Source organism: Rhinopithecus bieti, unplaced genomic scaffold (assembly GCF_001698545.2).
Source record: "Rhinopithecus bieti isolate Rb0 unplaced genomic scaffold, ASM169854v2 scaffold_55715, whole genome shotgun sequence".
Taxonomy (NCBI): Eukaryota; Metazoa; Chordata; class Mammalia; order Primates; family Cercopithecidae; genus Rhinopithecus; species Rhinopithecus bieti.
This window is the reverse complement of record NW_016822769.1, coordinates 1,247,048-1,264,431: the sequence shown is the minus strand read 5'-3', so window position 1 is coordinate 1,264,431 and position 17,384 is coordinate 1,247,048. Positions and strand designations below refer to the sequence as shown.

General features: G+C 39.2%; 1 protein-coding gene across 6 annotated transcripts in view; it reads right to left on the bottom strand.

Annotated features, from left to right (window-relative positions):
* Positions 1-1,329: 1,329 nt before the first annotated feature.
* The window catches only part of TRIM69 (tripartite motif containing 69), a 27,640-nt gene continuing 11,585 nt past the window's right edge, over positions 1,330-17,384 (bottom strand). For 2 of the 6 annotated variants that reach the window (XM_017861026.1, XM_017861029.1), the window contains 6 exons: positions 13,584-14,064; positions 12,504-12,599; positions 10,101-10,342; positions 9,292-9,314; positions 9,082-9,206; positions 1,330-1,928 (listed from right to left, as the gene is read on the bottom strand). In XM_017861026.1, coding sequence (XP_017716515.1) covers positions 1,387-1,928; positions 9,082-9,206; positions 9,292-9,314; positions 10,101-10,342; positions 12,504-12,599; positions 13,584-14,064 — 1,509 coding nt within the window. In that variant the 3' untranslated portion in view covers positions 1,330-1,386. Of the gene's footprint in view, positions 1,929-9,081; positions 9,207-9,291; positions 9,315-10,100; positions 10,343-12,503; positions 12,600-13,583; positions 14,065-17,384 lie in introns of those variants that run through there. The other 4 variants (XM_017861028.1, XM_017861027.1, XM_017861031.1 and 1 more) reach the window with 4 other exon arrangements.

Below are 17,384 nucleotides of genomic sequence, written 5' to 3'. Positions count from 1 at the left end.
TGCCCATAGCATTTGCGTTATTTTTCACGTACACACATTTAAGTTTTGCCCTGACCCCCCAAAAAAAACAAAACTGTGCTAATTATAATTTTAGAGGACCAATGCTGAAGGTCCTAAAAGTCCCCCCAAAACTGTCAGCTATCGAGAATAAAGCCCATTTAGATGAGGACTTCCAAAGAAAGGAAATAGGGACAATCAATCAAGAGTACTGCTGAGATCAATGATGTTGAGAATTTTAGACTTGGAACAAGCTCAAGGAGGAGTATATTGGAGAGAACAAGATGCAAAATACTACTTAAATTATAGGCAGGAATGATGAAAAAGGATGTAGTCAAAAGTAGATGGAGGTGGGGTGTGGTGACTCACATCTGTAATCCTAGAACTTTGGGAGATCAAGGTGGAAGGATGCTTGAGGTCAGGAATTCAAGACTAGCCTAGGCAACATAATGAGACCCCATCTTTCAGACTGCATATATATGCATGTCTCCTGCAGATAGATAAAGCAGGGAAATGGAACTGAGAAAGGAAGGGAAAGAATCACAGATTTGTTGGACTAAAATGTATCTTGAGAGAATTCAAGGCAAGATTATAAACTAGCCCAGATCATTTCCTACTTTTTTATTTAAGCCTGTGGAGCATGGTTTAAAATTATAGGACAGGCATGGTAGCTCACACCTATAATTCCAACACTTTGGAAGGCTGAGGCATGAGGATCTCTTGAGCCCAAGAGTTCCAGAAAAGCCTGGGCAACATGGTGAAACCCCATCTCTACTTGTGGTGGTGTGTACCTATAGTCCCAGCTACTCAGGGTCTGAGGTAGGAGGATTGCTTGAGCCCAGGAGGTTGAGGCTACAGTGAGCCATGATCATGCCACTGCACTCCAACCTAGGCAACACAGAAAGACTCTGTCTCAAAAAAATAAAATAAAATAAAATTACAGCAGTACGTTCTAAAAAAAGAAATAAGATGAAAATGTATATCAAAAAATAATTAAATAGTAAGAAGAGTGAACTCCTGAAAATTCATCTGCTAAGGGTCATTATGCTGGAAAATATGACAGCATGATAATTTCTGGGCATATTTGAAAAGGGTTCCCAAACATCACAAACTCAAGTTGCAGTTTGCTCCAGTAACAGTAGCATGATGATCACTCTCATGAGAATGGCTCCTGTGTCATGAAAGACCCCAGAGAAGAATGATATCTTGAAAGGCTCCAGTGAAATCCATTTAGGATACTGAAAGAATGGAATTTGATTTGTGCATCCTCTTTTCATTATTCCGTAGTTCCCCGTAAATTGAGAAGAGAATCCAGTGAGACAGTGAGACTGGTAAAATATTTCAATACCTCTTTAATAACACTCTGAATTTGTATAATAGTATGACTCATTACTGTGGATGTAAAATGTGCATTGGTTCTTTATTCTCTCCACCATCATTAAGGCAGGGGCAGAAGTAGGGATAAAGTTTCTCTATGAAAGTGTTACTGAAGGTATAAATGTGAGTCATGGTTTTAGCATTGTAGAAGGACACCTGCCCTCCTTCATAATCCAGGTATATGCCCACTTTGTCGAGGTTGTTAGTCAGTGTCAGACTGCAAGAAGGCAAATCCAGAGCCTTTAGATCAGTTTGGTTCCTTAGTCTTAAAAGCCAGAATCCTTGCTCAGGAGTTAGAGGACAGATGCCCTTCCGAATGATGGATTCTCGGACGACTCCAACTGTCCATTTTGTCTTCTTTGCTACTTCTACTTCCCAGTACCACTTTCCAGAGGTGAAGCCTCTTGAGCCCAGCACAGCCACACTTGAGTCAAACCTCTCTGGATCATCAGGCATTACCTTCTTAATGTCACCATGCCAGACGCTGGTTTGGTTTTTGGAGAGCACCAGATTTGGGTGAGCTGTTTTAGGGTCCAGAGTTAGTGGAGATAGGCCTAGTAAGAAAATAAAAGAAAGCAGAGCATGGGAGAAAAGGGGGTAAACACAAATTCCCATAGTGAAAGATAGTGTTTCATATTCAACAGTACTTTATCTCCCCATACACAGACTCTTAGGCAAGCAATTACTTACATGCTTTTTTGTTTTGTTTTGTTTTGTTTTTTGAGACAGACACTCTGTTGCCCATGCTGGAGTGCAGCAATGCGATCTCGGCTCACTGCAACCTCCACTTCCTAGGTTCAAGGAATTCTCATGCCTCAGCCCCCCAAGTAGCCAGGATTACAGGTGTGCACCACCACACCTGGCTAACCTTTGTAATTTTTTAGTAGAGATAGGGTTTCGCCGTGTTGGCTAGACTGGCCTCGAACTCCTGGCCTCAAGTAACCCACCTGCCTCGGCCTCCCAAAGCACTGAGATTACAGACATGAGCCACCGCACTTGGCCACTTACATGCTTTTTATTGTTTGGGTATCCATGTTACTATATTCTAGACATTTTTATATTTAGTGTAAAAATCCGGGTTCACTCTGAAGTAATTTATGCTCTACTAAAGGAAACAATACAAATAATATAAACCTGTACTAATAAATATAAGAAAACACAAATGCCAAAGGGGTAAACATTAGGTAAGGATGTTCTAGAAAAGCTTTCTGAGGAAGGTAAGTATTCGGTTGTGATATATATGCGATGTATTTAGGATGTTTTGAATAAACAGAGGGAAAGAAATAAACAGATTAAAAATAGTCCTTTGTGTGGAAGAGAACACAAGAGGTTGCCTGTTAGACACAGGCAAGAGTGAACTAACTGGTACAGAGTTTAGAGGACAATAGTGAGAGGTTTATGTTTGTTTAACAGATGATGAGACTTTTGAGATCTGGAGTGGTTTATATCATTGCTACTCATAACGTGGTCCACATACCATGTGGTTAACAGTCTGGGACAAAGATAGATAGAAATTAAGAGTAAACTTTTAGAAACCTTCATAATAAATTGACAGTAATTGTATGTCAGTTGAATCTAATAATTACAAAATTGGGCTTGTACTTTGTAATCTTTCCTTTTTTAATTTTACTTTTTCAAGTAATTTATATTGTATTCTACAAAACTATCAGTCCATGACAGATTGAGACTTTTTAAATTGGCCCTTCATCACAGATAATTTTACAAGCGTTGATTTAGACAATTCAAAGGGCAGCAGCATAAAAAAGAATACGCTAAATGGAGATTGAAAGCTGACCAGTAAGAGGATGATTCAAATTCCAGATGTGAGATCATTGGACCTTGGCATGAAATTTGATAAAGAAGACATAATATCTATGTGTGTTCATACCATGGACACAGATACATATATGTATGCATTCATGCATTTGTTGTTATTGGATTTATTTATCCTTGGAAGCAAAATCAATCTAGTTTTTTTCTCTCTCTCTCTCTCTCTTTTTATTTATTTTTTATTTTTTGAGATAGAGTCTTGCTGTGTTCCCCAGGCTGGAGTGCAGTTGCACAACCTCGGCTCACTGCAACCTCCACCTCCTGGATTTAAGCAATTCTCCTGCTTCAGCCTCCCGAGTAGCTAGGATTACAGGCATGCACCACCACGCTCAGGTGATTTTTTTGTAATTTTAGTAGAGACTAAAATTTAGGATTTCACCACGTTGGCCAGGCTAGTCATGAACTCTAGTCTAACTCTATCTTCTCAGAAAAATCTGAGTCTTTTCCATCATCCCAAGGACTTCTCTTTCCAACAAGAGGCTTTGAAGAATTAAGAATCTTAAATTTTTCCATATAGGCTAAATCCCTATCTGCTTACATATCCCCATTCACTTTGGGTTGTTAATCTTTCTGATGTGAGGACTAGGTTTTCTTTGGAGGTATCATAAAGACTTTTTAGCAACCTTTTGGAATCCCAGTCTACTCTCTTTGCTAAGCCTCTGACACGCCTCTAGCTAGTTCAGCCTGCATTGGCTCTGAAGATTCCTATGAGTCAGCTGTTTGTCCTCTCTTTCCTTCTCTTGCTGTATTCGTATAACAAAAAGTTCTGTCAGTTCCACCTTCAAAATATATCTTGTGCCCAAACACTTCTGACTACTTCCAGAAATATCACTGGCCTGGAACCACTGCAATAGCTTTTTACTCTTCTGTTTCCCCTCTTGCCCATCTGCACCCTATTCTATACATATCATAAATGAGATCATGCCATTTTCCTGCTCAACATACTTGTATGTTTACCACCACATCTGAGATAAAATCCAGAGTCCTTACAGAGGAAAAAAGAGCCACATGATTTACCTACCTCTCTACTTCATCTCCTACCACACTCTCCCTCATTTACTTTGATTCATCCACCCTTGCCTTTTGGCAGTTCCTTGAACATAATGAAGTTCATTCCTCCTGCAGGGTCCTTACAGTTTCTCCCCTTGTCCTAGAATGCTTTTTCCCCATATTGTTCACTCCACATTGTTTGGGCATTTGTTCATGCAAATATTTTAAATTGAATAATTCCCTGAGCTAGAATAGGCAGACTACAACCAACAGGTCAAATCTGGCCCACTGCCTACTTTGTAAGTAAAGTTTTATTGGAGTACATTTATGACCATTCATTTATATGTTGTCTGTAGCTTCTTTTTCACTACAAGAGCAGAGTTAAGTAGCTTCAACAAAGACCATACACCTGCAAAGCCTAAAATATTTACTCTTCAAACCTTTACAAAAAAAGTGCCAGCTCCTGCTCTAAAGTAACAGCCTAATTTATAAGCCTGGCAGAAAAGGAGAATATATGGATCTACAAAATAAGCAAAGACTTAGAAATAAAAGGTATGGAATATATTTTACAAAGGTCTGACCACAGTTACCATAGAAAAACAATTTCCTACTCTGTATAGAGGGAGAGTATATGGATAAATAATACATTATTAACAAACAGTCATATATTAAATAAATCTTATTTGGTTTTCTTGATGTAAAATTATACCAAAAATTTAAAAATCAGTTAGCACTTTAAAAGATTGCTAGAAGTGAAGTTTGGCTTTACAGAGCAAAGTATACAGGAAGAAAAACTCTGTATCATATACCAAGGCAGCTACAGTTTGCTGAGCAGAGTAACACAGAGGAGGGAACTTCACAGAAACTTTCGAACATTTACAAAGGGATTCTCTCAAGGCTGTGGCTGAGTACTGATCTGCACGTGCATGTAGTGAAACTCGTCAAGGCCAGAGAAAGAACCTCCAGAAACCAGTAGACCGAACAATTTCTGCAGCTCACACAAGGCTGGGAATAATTTTCAATCTTGCCAACCAGAATGGAAAAATGTCATAACATGGCAACATCAGGTAGAGTAATCAGAAGGGTATATTACTTTAGAAAATGGACTAAGCGCTAGATTAAAGACTGTTCTTGAACCACTCTAACAAGGCTTTATTTAAGCCTCAAAAGGAACAAATGATTTCATACAATGTTAACTGCATGCCAGAGTTAAATTCAATAGAATGTAACTGAAAGAACTACAACAAAATCCAGCAAATATAAAATTCACCAATATGAATTCGTCAGTATGAACAATATGAAATTCATTGTATTTGGCATCCAGTAAAAAATTATCAATCAGAAGAGACAAATCTCCAGGCAGCAAAATTTCAAATAATTTACATTAACCCTCAGGGAGAGGGAGCATAACTACCCACTCCTTAAGCGTAGGCTGTGCACAATGACTGCCTTCCAAAGCATGCAAGTGTAGAAGGAGGATAAAAGAGTACAGTAGAGAAACCTGACAGACACTTTCTCAGCCAGGTGATGAAAGTCAACATCAGTAGTCATAAATCATGTTGACAGTATGAACACTTAATATGACGTGATGACAATGGCACTTTAATGCTACTGTCTTCCTCTCCCAACTCATAACCCAAATTTTATGAGGAAAACATCAAACAAATTGCAATCGTGCAGCATCCTTACAAAATATATGACCAGTATTCCTCAAAACTGTCTAAGTCATAAAAAATAAGGCAAGTTTGAGAAACTGTCACAGCCAAGGGGAGCCTAAAGAAAATGACAACTTAGTGTAATGTGCATCTTAGATGGGAACCTGAAACAGAAAAATGACTTAGGTAAAAACTAAGAAAATCTAAAGGAACTGTGGATTTTAGTTAATAATGTATCAATTTTGGTTCGTTGTTAAAAATGTTAAATCTAAGATGTTAATAATAAGGAAAACTGAGGATGGGGCATATAAAAAACTCTATACTATCTTCTCAGTTTTTCTGTAAAATTAAAAAATCTAAAAGTGTCCTAAAAAATAAAGCCCATTAAAAAGAAAAAGATGGCCGGGCGCGGTGGCTCAAGCCTGTAATCTCAGCACTTTGGGAGGCCAAGACGGGCGGATCACGAGGTCAGGAGATTGAGACCATCCTGGCTAACCCGGTGAAACCCCGTCTCTACTAAAAAGTACAAAAAAACTAGCCAGGAGAGGTGGCAGGTACCTGTAGTCCCAGCTACTGGGGAGGCTGAAGCAGGAGAACGGCGTGAACCCGGGAGGCGGAGCTTGCAGTGAGCTGAGATAGTGCCACTGCACAGGGATAAAGATGAACATTTTATAATTTTAGTGAGATTGAGTCATCAAAAGATAATAACAATCTTAAGAGTGTATTCACCTAAATAATAGAGCTACAAAATACATGCAGCATCTTGAGGATTTTTATGACCAGTCAGCGACTCACTTGGTAAATTGGACTGTATTAAAATTTAAAATGCTTGTTCTTTGGAAGACCCTGTTAGAAAATGAAAAAGCGGCCAGGCGCGGTGGCTCAAGCCTGTAATCCCAGCACTTTGGGAGGCCGAGGCGGGTGGATCATGAGGTCAGGAGATCGAGACCATCCTGGCTAATATGGTGAAACCACATCTCTACTAAAAATGCAAAAAAATTATCCGGGCGTGGTGACGGGCACCTGTAGTCCCAGCTATTCAGGAGGAGGCTGAGGCAAAAGAATGGCGTGAACCTGGGAGGCGGAGCTTGCAATGAGCCGAGATCAAACCACACTCAAGCCTGGGTGACAGAGCGAGACTCTATCTCAAAAGAAAAACTAAAAGGCAAGCCATGGAGAGAAAATATTTAAGAAATATATATCTGATAAAGGATTTGTATCCTTTACAACTTAATAATAAAACAATTTAATAAAAATATAGACAAAAGATTGAACACAACCAAAAAAATATACGAATGGCAAGGAAGCACGTGAAAAGACGCTCAGCAAGATTGCTTATTAGGGATATGCAGCTGGGCACCACAGCTCATGCCTGTAATTCCAACACTTTGGGAGGCTGAGGTGGATGGATCACTTGAGGCCAGGAGTTCAAGATCAGCCTGACCAACATGGCAAAACCTCGTCTCTACTAAAAATACAAAAATTAGCTAGGCATGGCAGTGCACGCCTGTAATTCCAGCTACTCGTTAGTCTGAGGCACAAGAATCACTTGAACCTCGGAGGCAGAGGTTGCAGTGAGCTGAGATGTACCACTGTACTCTAGCCCGGGCATCAGAGTGAGACTCTGTCCCACCCTCCCACCAAAAAAAGAGATACTACCATACATTCAATAAAATGGTTTAAATTAAAAAGATTGACAATATCAAGTTTTGGAAAGGATATAGAGAAATGAATTTTCATTAATTGCAGGATGGATAAAACTACCATGGACTACCCCATGTCCATCAATTGGTAAATGAATAAGTAAACTGAATGAATAATCATGATTATTGTTACATGGAACAACATAAGTGCTCAAAAAGCATTATGCGGCTGGGTGTGGTGGCTCACACCTGTAATCCCAGCACTTTGGGAGGCCGAAGTGGGCAGATCACAAGGTCAGGAGATCGAGACCATCCTGGCTAACACGGTGAAACCCCATCTCTACTGAAAATACAAAAAATTAGCCAGGTGTGGTGGCGGGCGCCTGTAATCCCTGCTACTTGGGAGCCTGAGGCAGGAGAATGGTGTGAACCTGGGAGGCGGAGCTTGGAGTGAACCGAGAAGGCGCCACTGCACTCCAGCCTGGGCAACGGAGTGAGACTCCATCTCAAAAAAAAAATTAAATAAATAAATAAAATTAAAAACAAAAAAATGTGCTAAGTGAAAAAAAACAGACACAAAACACTAATGTATGCTATCACTTAGATAAAAATTTAGAAAAAAACACATTTAAAGTGAAATAAAACATGTCAGTGAATGTTACAGGTAGAGAGTAGAAGGAAGAAATTGATTGCAAAGAGGCATGTAGGAACTTTTGGGAGTGATAAAAATCTTCCATATTTTGATTATGGCGATCTTTACCTAAGTGTATGTATACATCAGAACTCATCAAATTGTGCCCTTAAAATTGGTTAATTTTACTCTATGTTAACTATATCTCAGTATAGTTGATTTTTTTCAATGTCAATTACCTGGAAAAATTTGTGATTTTTCATTAAATCAAGGATTTGTGATTTCTCATTAAATCAATAACCATAAACAATAATAATAATGAGTCTATGAATTCTATAAAACTCTGTTTAGAATTTTATTTCTATAAAGATTTTATTTAGAACTTTATTTGATGTTCTTGAAATGCCATGTGTGTTATTTTGTCTTGCTCAGTCCTTTGGTATCTGCAGGAACACAAAAACTTAGTGTCCTTCTTAGGTAGGTTTATTTAAATTATTGGTTTTCTTCTGAAGCACTGAAGATCTAAATAATCTTCTAAAATGTTCTACACTATGAACATCAAGTACAGGAGAAACTATAAAGACCCAGTGTACATACAAAGAGTATGTACAGAAACCTCCTCCTCCTTCAGAGCGGAGAAGCCCCTGGGATTCATATAGCTGATTTAGCAAAACAAGATAAAATTTTGGCTGTGGCCACATTTCATAAAACAGTCAAAATCATAGGCTAACGAGTAATCCTGATATCAAACTCGTTATCTATTTACGAGCACAAAGTCATAAATTCTTAGGTCATGGCACTAGAAGAAATTCAGTCGTACCAACTAGCCTCCTTTTGGCCAAACTGTACCCCTTCCCTATCCCAGATTATAAAAACCTAATTAGGGCCACAGAAGAGGTCCCACAGATTAAACATAGATTAGGAGCCTCAAGAACCCATAGTTACTACCCACTGATACCTGGACAGAGAGTGTCCTGCATTTCCCTCCATACCATGTACTGGATAGGACCTTTGTACTGGCCCGGGTTCAGCTTTCTGGAAATAAGCTCTCTGGTTGCCAGCACCCTCATTCCTTGCTCCAAGCTGCAGGGGACATAAATCATTTATCCTTAGACATCCTCCAGAGACTCAGGGAATGATATTAAGAGTGCCATAGGGAAACACTTACCTATCTAAGAGAGTTGTGATGTCCTAGAAGAAAGGAGAAAGAGAGACATCAGATGCCTGTTCATCAACTCCCAACATTTCTCTGGTGATTCCAGCCACCACCAGAATTTGTGCAGATGGTCCCCAACTCACCTCTACCAACTTCTTTCATCCTTCATACACTTTTTCTAATCTTCATCCCTTATCCTAACCCAGGTTAAACTGATCTTTTGCTCTTTCTAGAGTTCCCTTCTACAGGGAGCAAGACAGAAGCCAGTAAGACAATACTTAAGGTTAAGCTATCTTTACCTATACTTTCAAATAGTCTCAGAAGGAAAACACAGTAGGTATCCCAGTCCCAAGGCCACTTTTCCTTACTGTAGCTAATTAAACTTCTGAGTGCTGAGATGGTAACCAACGCCTCTTTAGAGGTGAAGCTTAAGAAAGCAAAGGTTAGAAAACAGCTTTTCAGACAGGTCAACTTATGATTACTGAGAGCCAAAGATACAACTCATGCTGCAAATTTTTTATTTTTGAGAAATAAAGCATCAAGCTCTTTATGGAAAATATTAAACCATTAATATATACTATTAATAATGGAATTTAAAATCTTATTTCCTAACAGGATGAAAGTAAAGCTTTCTGCTGTGCATATAGCTGAAGTAGCCTCTTCCTTTTCTTCCAGAGAATCTTAAAAGCACTACTTAACTGTTTTGTTTTTGTTTTGTTTTGTTTTCCCTGGATGTGAAAAGCCACTTCTGCATTCTTTCCAAACCTCTTCCCCCCTCTAGGTAGGAAGGTACCCATAATCATATTGGTGTGGATTCTCACTTTGAGAAAGTCGAAGGAGTTCTGTTGTTCCATCTTTGCCTGAATGCTCACCAACATATCCTTGGCTAAGAGACATTGCTCCTGAAGCTGGCTCAGATTCAGCTCCATCTCCTCATTCAAGGCTTTCCCCTCTTCCCGGAGCTCAGTTAAAATGTCCTTTTCTTTGCTGTGCAGGAACTGATGCAGCTTTAGAAACTCCATGGACACGTGTTGCTGCAGATGTAGCTTGTTTTCCTGGAAACCTCCATGATTATCACCATAGTTATTACAAAGACTAGTGCTTGGGGATGGAGACCCACACCACCAACACACACACTTGGGAAATACCATCACAGAAAAATGTATACAAATGGCTACTGAATATCAAATTCAACCATACTAAAATGAGTCCTTTGGGAGACTTACTCCTTTTCCAACTAATTTAGTAGTTCAGGATGAAATAGGCAAAAGTGACCTCTAGTTTCCTATTGCGGTACTGAGATGGTAACCAATGCCATATTAAATGAGACTGTGGAGTTAATCAAACATTCTAGAATGAATGATAATCCCCCCCTAGATTGGTAAACCAAAAGCTGCCATGTGGTACTTTTAGACTGGGGGTATTGGGAGGCTGGAAGAACTGTCCTTATCCAGAAATCAGAACTTGGGGAATGCCACTGTTACACTTGCAGCTTTTTCCTTGGGTGAACTCAACATCCTCACAGGTAAACTATTTGACATCCTGGCTTCTCAGTTCCTCATTCTCCTCATGTCTAGTGATTTCTGCATTTATTGATTCATTCCTATAGTCTCACCTAGGATTTTATCACCCCCAGCAATTGCGTCATCTCCAAAATAATTTTTTATGCACCAGGCCCACTCAGATACTCCTATTGCAACAATTATTGGATCTCATTGAAACCACCTATTCACCGATCCCTCAATTTCTATTCAGGAATTTCTACCTTCATGTTCTCTCTTATCTAGCTTGGATTCCACGGTCCATAATTATTATTGCACCCTTAAGATAGTCTTGGCTGGGCACAGTGGCTCATACCTGTAATTACAACACTTATGGAGGCCAAGCTGGGAGGATTGCTTAGAACAGGAGTTCAAGACTGGGCAACATAGTGAGACCCAGTCTCTCCAAAAATAAAATAATTAGCCAGGTGTGGCAAACTAGTCCCAGATACTCAGGAGGCTGAGGTGGGAAGATTTCTTGAGCCCAAGAGTTTGAGGTTGCAGTAAGCCCATATCCACCTCTTCAATGTCATCTTGCTTAGCATGTTACAGCTTTATTGGCCTTTTCTCTGTTTAACATAGCAGCTAACTTTCTGTCTCAGGACTTTTCCATATGCTGTTTTCTAGTCCTAGAACATTCTTCTCCAGGCCATCTCCTTCATATTCCCACTCACCCAGTTCACTTGGGTGAGTTACTTATCCTTCAATTCTCAATTTTTAATAAGTGACTTCTTCAGAAAACACAACTCCCCCAGTCTAGATTATGTTCTCCATTTATATGCTATCATCATACCCTATACTTTCATTTATAGTACTTATCACAGTTGTTATTTTATTATTACTGTTGGGACTATTTAATTAACAGCTGTCTCCCATCCCCAATATCTAGTATTATGACCCACTCAATAAATATTTGTTAAATGAATGAATGAATGCTCACACTAATAGGAACTTTTACAACAGGAACAAGATTTTCTGGAGACACCATTACTTCCATATATCCATCTTCTTTCCCTGAGTCTACATATTTTTTCTTCCAGATGCCAAATACCTGACAATGCTCTTCTCCATAGAATAATGAATAAAGAAACAGAACGTCCAATTTAGCACCCCCAGCCTAGGGGCTGCTTTCCCAGATCTCTAGCCATTGATGTTGTCCTAGAGTGTCTATGAAGTTGAAAGTGAAGACAATAGCTTTATTTAGTTTGGAGGACGCTAAGAAAGATCAAATTAGATGGAAAAAGCTTACAACCTTGGAGACCTAGTCCAGAGGTGTCTGGTTATAAACTCAAAGGAAATAAAGGTATTTCTTTGGACATAGCAATCTTTAGTGATTGCTTTTTTTTTTTATAAATTCCTTTTTTTTTTTTTTTTTTTTTTTTTTGCCGTAGATAAAGCCAAAGACCAGACACATTTTAATCCCACAACAGTCACCTGGTGACTGAACCATCAAAAAGATCAGCATATTAGAGGAAAGGTTAATCTGCTCTGTTGATCAGCTATTAGGAACCTACTACACCACCATATTTCTTTCCACCCTACAGTCTCAGTTTTCCAATTCTATAGCCTAGGTACCATTTAGTGTGTTGATAATATATGTTAGGCACCTTTGTACCCATAGCTGAAGTTACATGGAGGGTGTGTTCCAGTTCTATCTCATAACCCCTCTTTCTTGCTCCTCACCTTGTGAGCAGCAATAGCTTCCTTCTGCGTGTTCCTCAGGGACTGAAGCTCCTTCAGAGTTGTCTCCAGTTGACCCTGTTGGATGGCAAGCTCCTCCTGGGAATATCAAATAGAATTAACCCAGACTGACTCGGGAGATGAACGACCATAAACAACACCTTCCCCAAGGCCCCAGTGTGCAAGAAAAAAGCAAGCTCTTGCTGCAAAAATCTTCCCCTTCCCTTGTATCATAGTTCTTGTCTCATTCAAGAATTGTGAAAAAAATAAAAGAAAAAAAAGGCCAGGTGTGGCAGCTCACATCTGTAATCTCAGCACTTTGGGAGACTGAGATGGGAGGATCACTTGGGTCTAGGAGTTTGAGACCAGCCTGAGCAACATAGTGAGACCCCATCTCAAAAAAAAAAAAAAAAAAAATTACAGCTTAAAACTTAGTTTTTCTCTCTTAGTAGCTAGCTACAGGGGTTTGAAGAAAGGAATAGAACTCTACACATTTTCCACTCTAGTTATATACTATTCTCGGAATCTATTATTTTACTTGTGTTGTTCTCACTTGGAACACTTGTTTCTTCCTTCTGCCCTTCCAAATCCAAATGATTTCCCAATTCAAGTCCTTTCCCTTTCTTTCACTATATGTCCCCTGACAATTTCATCTTTCTCTAATCATTTCAGAAATTCTAAACCCTTAAGAATTACAAATGTGACAAAATTTAACTTTTAATAGTAGACTATCTTACATTGCTTCTGTTGTTTTCTTCATTTTAAACTTAACCAATTTTTGAATTTTTTAATAACGAGCAATATCTTATATATCCATATTCTACACAGTGTTTAGCAGAGTGCTACCATGGCAGAGTTTAGGTACAGATTTAAATTGAGGGAGTAAGCTAGGGCTCCTCCACTGTTCCTTTCCTATAAGCAGCAACTCTAGAAAAAGAACTTTGCAAGATACGTTGTACTTTCTGAGCAGTCTGGGTTTTCTAATCATCATTTGAATAAAGGGATGGGGTTGGAAGAAAGAAGAAGCCCTATAAAATATTTTTCCTAGGTTTTCTAAGGGATTGTTCAAGGCCCAGGGCTTACCCACCGTGAAGAAATGGACAGCATCAGAGATTTGCAGGAACTCCTCAGACTGCCCCACAGACAACCGAGCATCCTTGCATTGAAAGCAGATCAGTTTCCCATCTGGTTTACTGAACAGTTTCAGGTTCTCTCCATGCTCTGGGCACTGTGGATGGCCCTTGAGTAGGGGTAACTTCTTAATCTTCTCTACCAACTTGTCCAGTACAAGGTTGAATGTACAGTTGCTATACTGACATAGCATCTTACAGTCAGGACAGAATGTTTCCTTTGCTTGCAGCCTCCAGAAGTCTTGGATACAGGCTTGACAGAAGTTGTGGCCACAGCTTAGCATCAGTGGGTCATGGAACCAATCGTTGCACAGTGGGCAGTGTAGCTCCATAGTAATATCTTGTATCACCACTTTAGAAGGTAGGTGGGCGATTGAATCGTTCGTTTCAACATAGTTGCCTGGATCGATGTTGGAGGAGGGGTTGGAGGATACCTTTAGAAAAGAACAGCTAAAATCAGTTTATCTTTCTTTTTGCCCATTTTAACACTCCAGGATGATGGGCTCCATTCCTAAAGGAGCTGAAAATTGGTACAACTAAAGTAAAAGCACATAATCTGCCCTTTGAAAGTGAACCAGTAAATTGAGTGTTTTCTGACATTATAGCATATGATGCTATTTAAACTTTAATGAAGAATCAAAGCAGAGGAAGAAACAGTACTAAATCAAAGAAATGTACTTTGTTGTACATCTCTCTCTTTACCCACTTTCCCCATGTATCTGTTGAAAGTTTTATTTTCAACTTCTGCTCTACTAGTTATTACCTTTATTTTATTTTTGTTTTCTAGAAATTATGTATGGAGAATTGGAAAATCAATCAGATTCCTCAGTCAGTAGTATTATATCATCAACCATCCAGGGTCCTCTTCACTCCTTTTTAAAAAACACATTTCAGGCCGGGCATGGTGGCTCAAGCCTGTAATCCTAGCACTTTGGAGGCCAAGGTGGGCAGATCATGAGGTCAGGAGATCGAGATCATCCTGGCTAATACAGGTGAAACCTCGTCTCTACTAAAAATATAAAAAATTAGCCGGGCATGGTGGCAGGCGCCTATAGTCCCAGCTACTCAGGAGGCGAGGCAGGAGAATGGCATGAACCCAGAGGCGGAGCTTGCAGTGAGCCGAGATTGTGCCACTGCGCTCCAGCCTGGGCAACAGAGCAAGACTCCGTCTCAAAAAAAACTACACACATTTCAGAAATATAAATACAGAAGCTGGCGCAGTGACTCACACCTGTAGTCCTAGCTACTCGGGAAAGGAAACTAGGAAGTACCTCAAAGTCATATAAATAAATAGAGACCAGTGAAAAAGTAGCTACATAGGTAAAGTCCAATAATGCAGTTTTGGTTTCTGACTCCTCTTTTCCCCTATTCAATTTAAAAGACAAACGCACAAAACAGTAGTTATGTATGTTAATGGATATGTAATGTATAAAGAGATAATTTGTGATAATAACAACAAAAAGGAGAGAACAGAGCTGAAAAGGAGCAGAGTTTTTATAGTAAAATCTTTTGCTTTGTACTATTAAAACTAAGTTGGCATTAATTCACCCTTGATCGTTATAAAGTTGACTAATTATAACCCTCAGGTAACTACTAAAGAAAAAACTACTAAGCAATATAAAGAAAACGAAAAGAGAAAGGAATCAAAATGTTACGCTAGAAAAAATCAATTAATCACAAAAAAGGGAAGTAATGAAGGAATTTAGAAACAAAAAAGCACATATAGAAAATAAATAACAAAATGGCATAGGTAAGTCTTTCCTTATCAGTAATTACTTTAGATGAAATAGATTAACTTCTGATTGAAAGGCAGAGATTAGGAAAATGGATAAAAATAATATGAACCAACTATAGGCTATCTACAGGAGACTCACCTTAGAACCAAATACACAAGCAAGTTGAAAGTAAAAAGTTGGAAAGATAATCCATACAAATATTTACCCAAAAAAGATGGAGTAGCTCTACTAATATAAGGTAAAATAGACTTTAAGGTAAAAATTGTTAAACTTGTTACAACAATACAAAGAAGGACATTATCAAGGATATGATAAATGGGTTAATCCATCAAGAAGATAAAACAATTATAAACATATACACACCCAACAACAGAGCCTCAAAATATGTGAAGCAAAAAGAGACAGATCTGAAGATGGAAATAGTTCTACAATAATACTTGTAAATTCCAATACCCCACAGTTTCAATAACGGACAGAACAACAAGATAGAAGATCAGTAAGGAAACAGAAGAATTGAACAACACTGTAAGCCAACTAGACCTAATAGACATATAAAGAACACTTCATCCAACAACAACAGAATACACATTTTTCTTCAGTGTACATGGAACATTCTCCAGGATAGACCATATGCTAGGTCAGAAAACAAGTCTCAATACATTTTTAAAAGATGAAAACCAGCCAGGCACAGTGGCTCATGCCTGTAATCCCAAAACTTTGGGAGGCCAAGGTAGGTGGATTGCTTGAGCTCGAGAGTTCGAGACCAGCCTGGGCAACATGATGATACCCTATCTCTCCAAAAAAAAAGTACAAAAATTAGCTGGTCATGGTGACACATGCCTGTAGTCCCAGCTACTCAGGAGGCTGAGGTGGGAGGATTGCTTGAGCCCAGGAGGTCGAGACTGCAGTGAGCCAAGGTTGTGCCACTGTACTCCAGCCTGGGTGACAGAGCAAGACCTTGCCTCAGAAAAAAAAAAAAAAAAAGATTAAAATCATACAAAATATCTCTTACTACAATGGAATGAAACTAAAAATCAATAACAGAAGGAAAACTGGAAAATTCATAAATATGTGAAAATTAAACAACATACTCTTAACCAATTGGTCAAAGAAGAAATTACAAGTAATATTAGAAAATACTTTGAGATGAGTAAAAACAAAAATGCAGGCTGTGCACAGTGGCTCACACTTCTAATCCCAGCACTTTGGGAGGCTGAGGCAGGCCAATCACTTGTGCTCAGGACCTTGAGACCAGCCTGGGCAAACTAGTGAAACCCTGCCTCTACCAAAAATACAAAAAGAAAAAAAATTATCTGGGCATAATGGAACATGTCCGTGGTTCCAGCTACTGGGGAGGCTGAGGTAGGAGGATCACTTGAACCCAGGAAGTGGAGGTTGCAGTGAGTCAAGATCACACCTACGCACTCCAGCATAGGTAACAAAACAAGACCCTGTCTCAAAAACAAACAAAAATCACAGCATGCCAAAACTTATGGGATACAGTGAAAACAGTGCTAACAAGGAAAGTTATAGCTATAAACACCTACATTAAAAAAGAAAGACCACAAATCAATAACCAAAATTTTCCCTAAAACTAGAAAGAGAGGTACAAGCCAAACCAAAGCTAGCAGAAGGAAAGAATAAAGAATAGAGGCAGAACATGGTGGCTCATGCCTGTAATCCCAGCACTTTGGGAGGCCAAAGCAGAAGGATCACTTGAACCCAGGAGTTTGAGACCAACCTGGGCAACACAGTAAGACATCATCTCTACTAAAAATTATAAATAATTATTTTTTAAAAGGCCAGGTGTGGTGGCTCAGGCCTGTAATCTCAGCACTTTGGGAGGCCGAGGTGGGCAGATCACCTGAGGTCAGGAGTTCAAGACCAGCCTGGCCAACATAGTGAAATCCCATCTCTACTAAAAATACAAAAATTAGCCGGGCGTGGTGGCGAGTACCTGTAATCCCAGGAGGCTGAAGCAGGAGAATCACTTGAACCTGGGAGGGGGAGGTTGCAGT